General features: G+C 38.3%; 1 protein-coding gene across 1 annotated transcript in view; it reads left to right on the forward strand.

The window, feature by feature from the left end:
• Positions 1-11541, forward strand: part of LOC132419274 (uncharacterized) — a 30802-nt gene extending 19261 nt beyond the window's left edge. Inside the window, exon 3 of the mRNA XM_069540394.1 lies at positions 6862-11541. Coding sequence (XP_069396495.1) covers positions 6862-6995 — 134 coding nt within the window. The 3' untranslated portion in view covers positions 6996-11541. The remainder of the gene's footprint in view (positions 1-6861) is intronic.
• Positions 11542-16282: the final 4741 nt, after the last annotated feature.

The raw sequence follows: 16282 nt of genomic DNA on the forward strand, positions 1-16282 counted from the left end.
TCTGAGACAGATGTTCTCAGTTGTCGTCAACCTTTAGTGTGCATCAGATTTGCCTGAGAATATTGTTAAAACACAGATTGCTGGGCTCCAGTGCCAGAGTTCTAACCAGTTCCCAGGTGTGGCTGATATTGCTGGCCCAGGGACCACATTTTGAGAACCACCTTTCAAAACTCTGCAGTATGCGGTTGTGTGTGTTGTGAATGAGACGAGCCCAGAGAACCAAAGGAGGGCAAAGGGACGCTGCCCTAAATTAGTCAAAGGTAACAATAGCAGCTAGAATTGATTGACCCAAGAAAAAATTATAAGAACTTTACCTGCATGTGCTCATTTAATCCTTTCAGTAAGGTACATAGGTGCTACTTAGTGTTCCTCTTTTACAGGGGTGTCCAGAGAAGGTAACTACTTTGCCCACGTCCTAAACTGGTAAGTAACAGATTAAGAATTCAAGTCTAGGAAGTCTGATTCCAGAGCCCACACCTCTACCCTTTCTGCATGTAGAGAGGAGTAAAGGGTTGTCAGTGAAGCCTTCCTGGGGGCCCTGGCCTCTGAGTGTAGATAGAAGGATGAGTGGACATAAAGATCATTATTTGTGTGTGGTGGGGGTAGGGGAGGAAGTGTGAGGGCTTCCAGAAGAGCCCGCCCTCCCCATGCATCTGCTATAAGCAAGTCTGATGATCAGGAGTCTGGAACATGAGTATGACTATGGGATACTGAGAAGGGTTCTAGAACCCTGAGGTTAGAGTTCTGGATCAGTTAGTAGGTAACAGAAAGTGAATGAGTGATTTACCTTACTTTCCACGGGTAGCAGGAAGTTTGGAGATAGACCCTCTAGCGTTAGTCCAGCTGCTGAAGGGCATCACCAGAGGACTGGGTTGCTTCGCTCTTCCAGCTTCCACATCTGTAGCATGTCCACATAGCTTCACAGTGACCCCAGAATCTCCAATAGTGTTCCAACAATTTGGGCAGGAAGAAAGAAAAGGGAAAAAAAAAAGAAATTAAGTAAGAAAAAAAAGGCAGTGTCTAACTCAGAGAGCAAATATTTTACCACAGATGGTCAACGGACTTGCACTTAGATCTCATCAGCTCGGATTTTAAACTGGCCACCTTAGCCTTAAGGATAATGGGGTCTCCTAAACCAGGGCTCTGATAGTAAGGAATAAGGAGAGAGTGGTACTGCTTAGCAGTGCCTGCTGTCCCAAACAAATATTATCCCCAAACTATTTTTTTTATCCTATATTTTACTTTAAAGAATGGAGGGGAAACATTATGTATCTGTAAATAGCCTTTTAGAAAGGGTACAATTATATAGTTATACAACCCCCTGGAGGGCTCCTTTCTTCTAAAATCTCTTTAAAAACTGTTCAAGGTTAAGGACATTTTTATCTTAATTTAGTAACTTGCAGTCGATTATCTTGGAATGACATCCTCTCTCTGCAGATGTTCTGTCAGGCTTTAGAAAATTCTAGAAGTGGACAGAGAAGTGTTATGGTACATGTATTTGCAATATGCACGTCTTTGAAATGAAATCCATTTAGGGACCAAAAGGCATTTCATGTCTTTGCTATACATTTTCACATATTTGCCTTTCCAGAATTCCTTTGAGCAAATCTGTTAGATGTACCCCATCCGTTTCTCCCATCTGAATTCTTTATTACTAAACATTCTTCAGTATGCTCTCACTCCCCTCTGTCAAAGGCGTTTCTCTGGGTCCTCACCCTTCTCATCTCATATGTGAATGCGTATCTTAAACTGAAGCAACAGTCTGCTATGACTTCTCCATAGCTTGAAGAACCCGTCTTTGTGGGGAAAAAAGTAGACTTACTAACTTAAAAGGTAAAATGCGCGCAATGTTTCTGAGAATTAAAAACTAAGATAAAAACATAAGCAATGGAAAAAACTTAACAGTGGATCCTTTGCAAAGACTTTATTTTACAGAGAAGGCAACTGAGGTTTAAAGAAAAAATGCGTTAGTTAAACACTAAATAATAAACCTTAAACCTCAGTGGAGCAACACACGGACAGTTCATTTCTCACTCACTCAGGAGTGTAGTATGGACTTTGGTGGTCTGCGGGTCAGTTTTCTGCTCAGTTATTCAGGGACCCACCACCTTCATCAAGTGGCTCTACGTTTGTCCTAAAGAGGAAAGGAGAGAGGAAGCTGCGAGCTACAATTATCAACTCGTTATCCTTCAGACATAAACTCTTCAGGTCACCTCTGGTCACATTCTTTGGGATAGAACCATACCCAGATGCGAGCGGAGATGGAGAATGTTGCTCCTATCTTGGTCCTAGTGATGCCTCTACAGGCTGGAGAAGCTAATTAAAGTGTAGTCAACAGCTCGTTGTTTCTGCCACAATGAGTGATTAGCCTAAGACTGTGGATTAATTATGTGTGTGTGTCACATATACATATAATACACACAAACATATATATGTGTGTGTATATATACATTTTTTAGCATGAGTTGACACATGGGACTTCTGCCGTATCAAAAGAGTACAAACTGCCTCTTGTTGCTTTTTCTTAATTGAAGTTGACTACTACTATCTATTTCCCTTCATTTTGCTACCTCCCCCCGCCTTTCAGTATTATATGAAAATTCTGAAAGAAAGAATTTCAAAGTTTCCAGTGCTTTTAAAGGTAATAGAATACTCAGACCTTAACAATTTTCCTGTGTGAAACTTTTGCCAGACTAAAATAGTTAACTTATGAAAAGTAAATTTAGATTGATACAAAAGAGAAAATAAGCTGATTTTTTTTTTTTTTACACAAATGCCCTGAGCCAGGGTGGAAAATAAATGGAAAACTGGAGGAATTTAGATCCTTTTGTTGTAAATTTAAATATTTTTAATTGTAAAAATAATACAGGCTCATTGCAGAAACTCCAAAATTGAAAGGATTTAAAGAAAAAAGGAAAAATAACTCAAAATCCCATTTCTGATAAATCATCTCTGTAACATTTTTGAGGGTATCTTTGGAAACTTTTTTGTGACGGGGTGCATATAAATACAATGCAAGTATAAAATACCTTTAATTATTATATCAAACTACAAAACAGTTCTATAACATTTTTATTTAGTAATATAAGTATGATTACTCATCACCTAATAAAAATCTGCAGCATCATTTTTCATGGTTGAACAGCATTCTATTATTTATTTAACCAGTCCCTACTGTTCAACATTTAGATTATTCCTGTTTTGCTTTGCTAAACAATGAGACAAGCATCCTTGTTCATATGTCTTTGAGCATTTGTTTATTTCCTTAGAATGGACTTCTAGAACTTGAATGGCTGGTTGTCAGTTCTGGTACATACTGACATATTGTCTTCCAGAAAGGTTACCGTGCTTTTTATTTCTACCAAGAATTTAACATCCAGTGTGGTTTCTTACACACACTCATCAGTACCAGTATTATCAATATCAATACCAGTATTATCAAGTTTTTTAAAACTTTGTCATTCTAGTCAGTAAAATATGACACCTGAATTATTTTATTTGTATTTCTTTGATTAATAATAGCAAGGTTGAACATATTTGCATATCTTTATTGGCTGTTAATACTTTTTAGTTTGTGACTTTATGGCATCCATTTTTCATCGATGTATAACAGCCTTTTATATATCAATGTGTTTATTTTGTTGTTTGTTGTAAATGCAATTTTTTTCTCTTCATTTATTAATTTTTATTTTGTGTGTGTTGAACTGCTTTAATACTGTCAAGTCCATTCAAAAACCCTTTAATGAACACAACAAATGTGGAAAATCAGTCATTCTCCTGCATTTTGTAATCAATTTATTTCCTTTTGGGCAGTACGGAAATGTAAGTTCTTATTTCAACTTATGGTTGGAAAGAATCTATTCCCTCGGAAAGGGATTATAGTCTCCATGATGCAGTAATGGGAGATTTTATAGGGTAGGCAGGGTCTACAGAAGAAAAAACCCTAAATCACACTCCATTGGTGGTTGCCTTATTTATAAAAATGGCGTTTGAGGTTGTGTGACTGCCATCAGGTAAGCAAAATTAATTTTTAGCATGAAGTACTCCTATCAGCAAGAACAGCCTAGGATAGGCTAGCAGTAAGAAGTGAGGGGTTATGGGATTGGGGCATAGCCTCTGTTTCCTCCAATGCAGCTGGAAATTTAAACTCTGGGGCTCCTGCTTGATCCAATCAGCCCAGCTAGTATGTGTTGCCAGGTAGGGTGAGTAGACTCAGAAGTACAAGAGCTCATCCTTGGTCCCCTCTGGAAATGAGCAGAGAATACTGTGTCAAGCAGAGGTGATCAGTCCATGGTCTGGAGACTTGGATCTCCTCACATAGTCCTTAAAGTCAGGGTGAGACAAAATGCCAATACAAATCATATTGATGACAGTATCAATGAGGTGACATTGAGTCCTTTGACCCAACGTGTGTCTGCAGTGTGCCATCCATTAGTAAATGGGCAAAGCCATTTGACAGATCTATCTGATACAATGAATGAATCTGACACTCATATTTTGAAAAACTGAAACTGTATCCATTTGTCAAGAACAGTGGCTACTTGTTCTGCTTTATTCCCCCTGGTAGAACTAGGTGACATTGCAGGCAGTAAGACGTTCCGGCATTTCACCCTGGAGTAGCCCCAAAACTGAAGAAGCTGTCTTATCAGTAGTTAGCTCCTTGTCACCAAGAATATTAAAGTAGATTTGTATGATTAGCAAATTAAAGAGACTGTAGTGCCTACCACTACTGTATTCACTAAGGCACCCAAGTTATTCTAAAGAAATCCTAATAATACATTAGGACCGTTTTGAATATTTTTATTTGATTAGCCGTAATCTTCTAGTTTATAACATCCATCACCATTTTGACCACTGAAACTTGGCCTGCTTTTCTTACAGCCTAGCCCTGTGGTCTTGGGCTAATCACTAACCCGCTTAGATACAATTTTCTTCTCTATGAAATAGAAACAATATTATATGCTTTGAAGGACTGCAGGAAGGTGAGCTGTAATGTTTATCAAGTGCCTAGTAAGTAGCCTGGCCCATAATAAATACTTGGCTAATTGTAGATGTTAGTTTCATTTTTAGTTTTATTTCCAAACATTGCTCTTTACTTTTGGAACTCTAAAATTTGTTTTGAGAGTGGAGGACTTGTTGTTTGGATTCCTCCAACACTCTCTGCATATTCTGTACTTCTATCCCTACATCATTTATATTAATGGAATAAATGATCTTTGGTCTGGTGATTCCAAGGTGACGAGGAGCTAAGTGGAGGTTCAGTATACACCTGGAAGTATGTACTTTCATGCCCAGTGCAAATGTGGGAAAGGCATTATTCCCACACTATAAAGGGGGTAAAGACCTCCAACTTGAGGAGACTCTGGGTTGAGAGATGAGAGATTTACAGGTACTGTGTTTATCCTACAGGGTGCCACAGGGGCTTTTATGTTCTGTAGCAAGAATTTGCACCTTATACCCTTGTAGTTAGAAGCAAAGCATACCACATAACTAATATCTAGTAAGCATTAGAGTTAGAATAAATACCATTTATTTAACGTTTCCTTTGTGTTAAGCATTTTACAGTTACAACATATGGATGGATACTATATTGTAATGGTTAAGAGTGTAGTTTTTTGAGCTGGATAATCCTGGATTGGAGTCTCATCTTTATTACCTCTTTTTTTTTTCTGTTTTATTGAGGTATAATTGACAAAATTGTAAGATAGTCAAAGAGTATATCATGATGATTTGATATACATATCTGTTGTAAAAGGATCCTTCCCATCACGTTAATTAATACATCTAACAGCTCATGACACCTTTTTCCTTTTTTTCTTTTTTTGGTGAGAACACTTAAGTTCTATTCTCTCAGAAAATGTTAGTTATACAATACAGTATTATTGACTGTAGTAACTATGTTATACAGTAGATCCTCAGACCTTATTCATCCTGCAGCTGAAAGTTTGTACCCTTTTACCAGTCTTCCCCTCTTTTCCCCACCCACACCCCAGCCCCTGGCAACCAGTTTTCTACTCTGTTTCTATGAGTGTGGCTTTTTTTCTTTTTAGATTCCATATATAAATGATATCATTCGTATTTATCCTGTCTGGCTTATTTCATCAGCATAATGTACTCCTGTTTCATCTATATTGTCACAAATGAAAGGATCTCCTTCATTTTTTTAAGGCTGAATAATATTCCATTACCTCTTAAATGAGTGACTGTTGGTACATTGTTTACACTTTCTAAGCCTCAGGGTTTCTTTTCTTCTGTAAAAAAAAAAAAATATATATATATATATATATATATATATATATATACACACTAACAGGTTATTTTCTGATATGTGGAATGTTTGTTGAATCAACAAATAATTAGTTGAGATCATAAATGTGACACTTAGCACTGTATTAACATTTATTAATACTCTCCCTGTTAATTTCTACAATAAATTGTATAATAAGTAACAATAATAATAGTACTACTAGTAGTTTTAGAAAATGCATAGGATGTGCCAGGCATCATATACTGTACTACCCTCCTTCATGTGTACCACAAGTTACATGTGGATATCATCTTCCACGTTGTTTCCTTTAAAGAAAATTGAAGCTCGGCAAGATTGAGTAACTTGCTCCAGATGTGAACTCAGGTCTGAATCACTCCACATATAGGTTCTTAATGACTCCATGTCTTTAATTCCACATCTGCATTTGCTTGTTGTTGTTGTTTTTAACTTTCCAAGCATCTGATCTGAAATTCCTTTCTCTTTGGGGAGTTTTCCACTTTGTGGGTCTTGGTGAGAAACAGAGCCTTCCTCTTGTTACATAAGCTGAACATGTCAGATATACTGTTTACTCACATGCTCTGTCTCCCTTACAGATGGAAAACAGTCGGGCGACCTCCGGTTGGCCAACTGCACCCCTCTCTTGGATTTTGAATTACAAATAAATGATGTAAAGAAGCAAGGCCAGCAGTGCTGGGTCAACCTCCTGTTTCCTGTTCCTGCTTGGTAGCAAGGCCAGCTAGGACTTATAACATCACTTTGGCCTGATCCTATAATTGCAATAGCGTAGCCTTGGCTTTCGGTTGTTTAGTCTGCTTCTAGTTACTGAGACCTAACCATAAACCTCCAAACGTTTCCTTTTCTGCTCAAATTAGCCGTATCTGGTTCCTGATGATTACAAATAAGACCCTTCCTGATATACAATGGTGACCTACTTATCCAGGCAGATGTAACATCGTCCTGGCAGGGACAGAGGGCAGGCAAGTTCCTTGAACAGGTGAACAAGAAGAAAAAGACCTAAGAAGGAAGAATTGAAGCCAGTTCTGCTTGTGTTATAATTCTACCCTCAGCTGCCTCTGTTTCACAGACCACATGCTAAGGACCATGTCCCTTCGCCTGTAACAGACGAGCAAAGTAGACCCAGGCCTTCCGACCCAGAGACCAGCTGAGCTGTACCGTGGACAATCTAGGATGTGAAAGACTTCATTCAATGTCTTTGTCACTTGACACATTGTTCCTCTCTTTGGGAAGTAGCTTCTTTGTGTGACAAGAATATGCTAAACCAACACTTAAGTGGACAGAGGTGAAAGATGCCAAAATTAGCTACAGAAAAAAAGGCGTAAAGACTTGTATTTTCTGTTATTTGAAGGTGTTAAGACCCCACATAGAATATGAGTCCTTTAAAGGAAAGTTGTGAATGGCCCAGGGAATGTTGCATTTCCATGTGGCAATATGTTCTTGATCGGTCATGATGATGATGATGGTAGCATCAGTAGCATTTATCAGTGTTTCCTGGGTGAGAGGCACTTTATCCTAATGACCTTTTATCCCCATGACGACCCTGTGAAGTAGGAAATACTGTTTCAGCATCTTCAGGGTTTTTCTTTTTCTTTTTTTTTTCATCAGGAATTTACCCTAGGTCACAGTTGGGTGGTAGAACGACCAGAACTGGACACTAGGCTTTCCTGAATTCCCAGAGTGTGATCTTAGCAGTTGTAGTGCCTGATGCAGAGCCATGTAAATGTTGCCAAAGCAATGAAATGTGTACCTATTTCTAACAGATTCTGAGTCAGAAGCTCTGGGGTTAAGTGCAGAGCAGTTGAGTGTGATTGTCTTTACAGACAGTAGATAACTTAAGAGAAGTTGTTTAAAAGTATATTTGCGTATTGCACTACACTGTCATATCTGTGACTGGTTAGCTATTGAGTAACTAACACAAATCCCAATCCCATCTCTAATCTCATTCATCTCTTGTATGATATTTGACCTAATTGAGGCAGTATTTTTTTTTGTTCTTTCCCACAAACACACATCGAACATCCAAAACATGCTTACCATTTGTGAGCATATTCTCTTAGTTATTTAGGAGTTGAGTAAGAGTGAGAGAGAAGGGCTTCCCTGGTGGCGCAGTGGTTGAGTGTTCTGCCCGCCGATGCAGGGGACGCGGGTTCGTGCCCCGGTCCGGGAAGATCCCACATGCCGCGGAGCGGCTGGGCCCGTGAGCCATGGCCACTGAGCTTGCGCGTCCGGAGCCTGTGCTCCGCAACGGGAGAGGCCACAACAGTGAGAGGCCCGCGGACCGCAAAAAAAAAAAAAAAAAAGAGTGAGAGAGAAAAAGACACATAAATATGAAATACGGTCATCATTTTTTTAATATCCTTTATGTTGTTAATCCCTCTTAGCATTTACTGCCATTCACTCATTTGTATTATTTGGGGTATAGCAGTTTATTCACACAGCATTTTTACATATGGCTTATCATTTGTATTCTATTTTAATAACACTAATAATTATAGACTATTGACAAACTCATCAGACCCTACATATTCATTTCAAAATCATGAAAATAAGGTGGAAAATGAGGTGTAAAGTGGAAAATCTATGTGTATGTTTTCATTGGTGGAATGAGGAGCTACCTGAATATCACTCCTTTAGCTTTTCCTTCAAATGGTGCACTTTTTCCTCCATGCATAGGAGTCCCTTCCATTAGGTAAACAGTAGTCTTGAGGGCAAACCTCAGAAGTAGAAACAGGAGAACTTTTCAGTTATGGTAAAATCAAACATATTTTTCTTCAGTAGTGAAACAAAAATTCTTCATGAGAAGTTCAACCACCGTGAGTTCCATGGTGAAAAACTTTCCACTTATAGATGCAACTTCCCCCAGAATTCTGAGAAATGTCGGTAGTAGAGAGGGGTGTTGCATATACCTGTTTCATTTCCCTCTGACTTTTCCTTCTCCTTTCTCTATTGACATTAAAATCTATAGTGAAAGCACATAGTAAGCAGTCTAGGACAATTGATATGACATTTGATCTAAATCTCCAAAGTCTATTTTAGATGGGGATGCTATGAGAGTCAACAGGAGGGGAAAAAATCTAGAATTATTCTTATGTGATCAAATGTACTAAAACAACAAAAGCAAATCTTATTTCTAGCTAATAAAATCACATTCCTTATATGATGTCATATTATGGCAGAAAAGAAATATATGTGTCTATTTTCTTCTATATTAAAACTGCTAAGGAGTGGGGACCAATGAACTAAATCAATTGTTTTGGGTTCAAGTTGTAGTTTTTAGTAGCCATCCTTCTTAGCAAGTTTTCAGAAGCAAATGTAGTTCGTTTACTATCACCACTAAATGTGCAATTGTGTAGATTTGTGGAAAAAAGTATTATCAAATATATATACTTCAAAATGATTTGTGTAAATTTATCTATTCATATTATTATTCTCCCCAAGTAAATCAAAATCTACTATATACTGTGTTTTTCTTCTATAGCTTAAAAGGGGAATGTATGTTGAAACTTATTCAAATATTTATTAGGTGTCTACTAAGTGCCAGGCACTCTACTAGGCAGTAGAGATGTTGTATTAGAGGTGGAAAATGTCCTTGACTTCCAGAACTGATACTCTTGTAAGAGAAATACTGGGTCAAACTAAGTCAACAGTTTCTTTGCTACAGAGCTTTTTACGAGTCTTGTGAATTATGAGCCTCTGATAAGGAGATGTAGTGGAAAACAGATCCCAAATTTATTTGAAATCTTTTCCTTCATGGACTGTCTCATAGGATTTATGATCCACTGAACACACCTTGAGAGACACTAGTATTCTGCAGTGGTTAGTTAATTGTTTTCTATTAAACAACTATATACTGAATCCATGATATTATTATCTGGATTTTTTTGGAGGATACAATGATGTACATGGCCACTGTGATGATAAGGGGGTCCAGTTTAGTTAAGAAGAGAAACCACAGGAGCTGTAACTTAATGTAACAAAGAAATACACATATACATATATTTATATGTAAATTACTATTTATATAGTATACAGTGTCTTCTGAAGAAGATAGAGTTGTTTGTAACTTGGGATCTCACAGGAGGTTTCACAGAGAAGGTAGACCCTGAGCTGGGCAGAATTTCAGTAAGTTAATTTGGTTCTGACCGTACGATAAAATCGGGTATCTGCACTGGTCAATCTGACCTTGATGGAACAGCATTCCATTTGCAGGGAATAGTGTGATCAAACATGCAGTGGTGGAGATTGCCAGATTGTAATATTCCAGTACCTGGAAAGTGTTGGAACATCTGCTTTCTCCACGGTCTAGAAAAGTGAATCTCGAGTGAAATGCAGGTATAATGGAGGCCAGTGCTCTTTGCTTTGTACACTGCTCTGATTCTACAGCATGCAACAATGTAGTGATCTGTTTCAGATTGTCATTATTCGAGAGGGTTCTTAGTAACAGGAGTGGAAAAGGAAGACCTCTCTTCCTGTGTTTCTGCCCTATGCTCTTAAGCCAGAAAAGGTACCAACATCACTGACCTGACCTTGTCTCAGGTATCTATCAGGATCTACTAGAATCATTCTAGTGAAAGGTAACTAGACGTCCAAAGGACTTAAAAGATACACTATAACCTTTGTATACTTTATATACCTGGTGAAACAAAAATGTCACCTGAGTGGTCCCCTTCCCTAGAAATACCAGTGTGTTTTTCCAGTGCATGGCAGAACTTTGCAGGTAAAACTGGGATAAAGGTGAAGAACAGTCTTAAAATTTTAGTCCTTGAACAGCACCCTAACACACAACAGGTTTTCAATAATCTTAGCAACAGTATTCACAAATAATGACCATCAGCGTAACTGCTCTTTTGTGCCAAAATACATTACCATATTACTTTTTTTTCCTTCAGCTTTACAACTTGGGTTCTATTATTGTTTCCATTTTACAGATTAGGAAAGTGAGGCTCAGAGATGCTAAATCACTTGGGCAAGGTCACAGAGCTTGTAGGAGATAAACCTGTACCATTACTGTTGGATCCTACAAAGCAGACCATAATTTAAGTCCTTCAAAATATACCTCAGAATATTTGAGTAAATTAATGAATAAATCCTCCTAGTCAGACTGACCAGATCATTATATTAGGTTCAGCTATAAGTGGAGGAAAGTCATAATCATAGTTGGACGGTTAATACAGTAATTTACTTGCTTTGAATTTTCTAAATGATGTTTAGCTGGTAGTTTCATGATGATAGCCATCGAATAAAAACAGGCATATTTTGGTGTTTGGAATGAGATCTCATATTGAGTAAAACACATATTGATTCCTAGACCTATATGATGTGAGTAACAGATGACATTGAGATGTCATCTAGAAGTACTCCTGTGCAGTTCATCATGTCAACCCAGCTAATAATTTTAGAATGTTCAGAGTGAATAATATATGCAACCATAAAGCATATTTCTAATCAATGCAAATAATATTTTTCCTATGCTAAACCCAGAGTTAAGTTATAACATGCATCATAAGATTAATGGGCCATTTTTTCTTCATCACTTTGCTAAATGACTTAGTCTGGAAACCATTCAGAAGGTTGCGAATTGGAGCTGAGCAGTAGTAGTGAGACTGTGCCTCTGATGATGAAACTATTTCCACCCCGACCCCTACCGCTCCCTTCTTGGGAAAGAAGGCAACATTTCTCCTAGAAAAAGTCACAGGTTCATAAGCTGGCTTGTGTGATACGTTTGGAGGAATAGTGTGTCTTTTAAGCAGGGCCTATCTCGGCATATAAAATAATTTTTACCTACCATTTAATGAAATTAATGCTCACTTTGAGGCTAGGTCTTTTGCCATTTGACTCCTGGATCACGTCTATGGATATATTTTTTTCTTGAGACGAAGTGTGAACCCAACATAGTATCCATCATTCAGTCTATCTAGCTGATGTACATCATCTGAAGCACAAGCTCCCTGAGGCCAGGCACTTTATCTGCTCTATCAGTGTAGCCCTGATGCCTAGTGTCTAGCTTTTGGAGATTCTTAATAAACGTTTGTACTGAATAAGGTATGTATATGGTCAACAAAAGTTGGCTTCCCATTTTACAGTCAAGAGTATCCTACTCATGGTCTGTGAACAGTGGATAGCAGAATCTTACTATGTTATTTTTCTGTTCCCTTTGCAAGTTTCCTGAAAGGGCATTCCTGTCCTTAGAATGTCCATCTCCTCCCATCTTCCTGGAGAATAACTCTTCTTTCTTAAATACTTAGCCCCATTATTGACTCTGTAAGATTGAATGTATTACCTCCTTACAAACAGGAAAATGCAGTGCTTTTTTTTTTTTCGACAATTTATCACCAGAAAATTATTCTAACACCTGAAATTCTGGACCTAAAATGCCTGGACTAGTGGTTCTCAAAGTCTGGTACCCAGACCAGCACATCAGCTGCACGTAGGAATTTTTAGAAGTGAAAGTCTTGGGCCCTACTCCAGACCTACAGACTCGGACACTCTGGGGGTGGGGCCCACTACCTGTTTCAGCAAGCTCTCTTGGTGATGCTGATGCATACTCAAGTTTGAGACCCACTGCTTAGACCTAGAACTTAAGGTTTAGGCTTTGGACAGATCTGAGTCCTAAACACTACTGAGACACTGGAGTGACCATGAGCAAGTTACTTCTGGGAACCTCTTAGCATCTGTGTGCCTTGCTTAGCTAATAGTGATTTAAATTAATTAGAATAATGCACACGGTGTACTCAAGAGAGTAACCAAAGCATGCTTTATGTTCCATAAATTCTAGCTGTTTACCATTATCATCAGTCAGAGCTTACTGACACATCCTGAAGACATTCTTCTAATTGTAATAATGTGGTTTGTAAAATTAACAGCTTAGAAGAGCATATTACGAAGTTCATCAGACAGGGTCTCAGCAGGAAATCAGTGGTACATCAATAAGGATAAATTGATCCCAATGTAGAGAATCAAGAGATAGTGTAGTGCCCTGTGTTCAGTAAAAGTGTGGCTACTTTACAGGAGATGAAAGAGAAAGGAAGCCTTGCTGGAGGGAGAGTCCTCCCCAAAGATGCTGTGATGCCCCACAGAGAAGCACTATACGTTAGTTGGGGGATGCAGCCAACTCCCAGCAATTTGGCAAGAATTAATACCCTAACTTCACTCCCCTCCTTCATTCCCTACAATCTTCTATTGGTTCTCTTCATTGGTGAGCCAAACAGAAGCCAGAGCAAGGACACTTACTAGGATAGGCCATGCAAGCCATCCACATAGAGTTGGGTGGAGAAAGGATGTGGAAGGGCAAATAGGACATATTTCCCGCTGGTGGTGAGCGAGCTGTAAAATCACTCGCCCTTCTGACATCATTGCCATTGCAGGAGCACGGAGGAGCAAGTGGTTAGTTCTGACTTGGCAGATCCAGGAGACTGCAGGACAGCACTGGTATATGAGTTGGGCTTTAAAGGTAGATTTGAATTTTAATGGAGAGTATGGAGTAAGAAATGGTGAAGAACCAAAGGAAAGGGAGATTCATTGCAAATGGAGAAAAGAAAAGTGGCATAAAGACAAGAGAAGTCAAGACTTATGGAAGAGATAGCAAATACTCTGCGTGTGACTGGAGCAGAGAATGGGTAGACGAAGGCTGGAAGTTAAGATGAAGTCATCCTTGAATAACATTAAAGTTTCCTCCTTTAACCTCAATTTCCACCTTCTACTCCCTTCACTAACATTGGAAAATTAAAAGTGAATTTGACTGGGTTGGTGGCAATGGCAGTATGAAGCAAAGAGAGGAGAATAAGAGTAAAAAATTTAGTAGTACCTTGGTGAAGCTGGGTAAATGATGGGTGGTGGTGTCACGTCAAAGCATGGGCAAGTGATTGTGACAAATATAGGCTTATTTCTTGACTATATGACTTCAGTTAAGGTACTTAAGCCCTCGAGGCTGCAGTCTCCCAACCTGTAAAATGGGGATAAAACCTCGCTTCCTCCAAGGTTTCTGTGAGGATCTAATGAGAAATGGAAGTAAGAGTTGAGTCCAGTAATCTGTTTTTAATACATATAAACTAATGTGAGGATAAGGGTAAGAATACTTGCTATCGTTTATTGAATACTTATTATGTGTCCAATATTGTGCTAGTCTATTTACATATCTTTTCTCACTTAGCTTTCTTTTCTCTTATCTGCCTTTCTATAGGCAAGCAATAACTGATGGCTCAGTTATGAGGAAACGCAGTTGTGAGGAAAATGTCAGAGGGAAAATGTACCAGAAAGTTAATTCCTAATGGATCTGTCAGCCTTAAACAGAGCATGTCTGTGCTAAAATGTGTAAAATATCTGTGCTAAAACTACTCAATTGGACAAGTTTTGATAAAGTATTAACTTAATGAATAGGCATAAACAGCTTGGAGCTTTTTGGAGGGTATGTGGTAATATTAGTATTGGTGTGATGACTTTTGAAAGTTCTATGGCATATAGAAGTCAAAAAGAAGACCCGGAAAGGGGGAAAACTCTCTCTGAAAGTTATTGGGGAAGTCTGGCTAGTAAGACTCCAAAAGGGAGAATCAGTAAGAGGCCAGGTTATTATTCATAGGCCTTCTAAGAATGTGTCCATGAGAAATATTTACGATGATTGGATGCCGGAATAAAGGAGAACACTGGCTCCATAAATGGTAACTTATTTTACACAAACAGGCTAATGATAAAAATAATGAAAATCTGATGGATTTTTGAGAGTTTCATTGACCAAACTGAGACAAAAGTGCATAACAGCTAGATGCTCATAGTTTTGATCAGTTCACTTTGGAGTCAAGCCAAGATAGCACCTGAAATGGTAAGGGACGTTTATGCAAGGTCACAAAGATTTTTGGTGGTGCATTTGGGATATAAACCCATTTCCATAAGAATTCCTTCAGAAGTCAAATGTTTGCTTGTCAAAAATAGCATGAACTTACTTCCAGGAAAAGTTCTTAAGAAAAAATAATTTGAGTAATGAAGAACACTGATGTAACAGTTAATTTAAGAACCCAGAAATAGAGGTAAAGAGTAAAGCAATTATGGGTTAAGAGTCTGCATAAATTCCCCTGGAAGGGGGATATGGTCAGAGATGGCAATTTGAAAACAGTGAGTCACCAAGAGTAAAAGTTTAAATTACAAGCTGTTTTGGGGGGTCTTCAAGAGAGATTTTATAGATTGAACAACAGCCGCAGCAAGGATAAGGTATAACGCTGTCATGTAGACTGCAGCCTGTAAAGAAAGCATTGCAGAAAAGCCACATCACCCTGAATTTATATTTCCGTGCATTTGAACAGATTGGAGAGCAGTGAAGTTGCTTTCAGAGCGAGTGATGTAAGTCAGCCAGCTTGTGAATAATACGAGATATTTTTGCATTTACATTAACTTATGTCCGTAAATAATGAACTTTAACAATGAACAAAATCCATAATCCTGATAATGCTAAGAAAACTGGAAAGATACCTTTACCTTGAAAAGACAGGATAAAGAAGACAGCATAGAAATTTAGGGAGATTGCAGTTTTGGAAAAATTATATTAACATTTATTAGCTGCTACAGCTTTGAAATGTGATGATTTAAAGAAAGAAGTAGACTGTTGATTTCTAAAAGGTAATGTGTTGGCTGAAAGAGCAGAGGATCTTGTTGAGACCTAAAGTGTTCTTTTAAGGATATATTTCAATGTCATTTCAAAAAATAAACACACTTCCCATAACAAAACAGTGAGGTTAATGGAATAATGCAGGTGAAAGCTTTTTGGCCCGAAGGAGTTCCATCCTTTGGAACAAAGTTTTATCGTTGAACACACCATGACCCAGGCCTGTGAGTGCCAGCACAGTGGCTGTTTTTACAAGAGCTGGTACAATATTCACAGTAGTTCTGGCCTTAGCACTAGGCGAGGATCATTCTTTTTGTATCTTCCTGATTGCTTCCTCTACAGAAATGGGATAATCCCTCCTCTTCTAAACTGGAAAGTAGTTTTTTCCCTCAATAAAACTAGTT

This window comes from Delphinus delphis, unplaced genomic scaffold, assembly GCF_949987515.2.
Source record: "Delphinus delphis unplaced genomic scaffold, mDelDel1.2 scaffold_78, whole genome shotgun sequence".
NCBI lineage: Eukaryota > Metazoa > Chordata > Mammalia > Artiodactyla > Delphinidae > Delphinus > Delphinus delphis.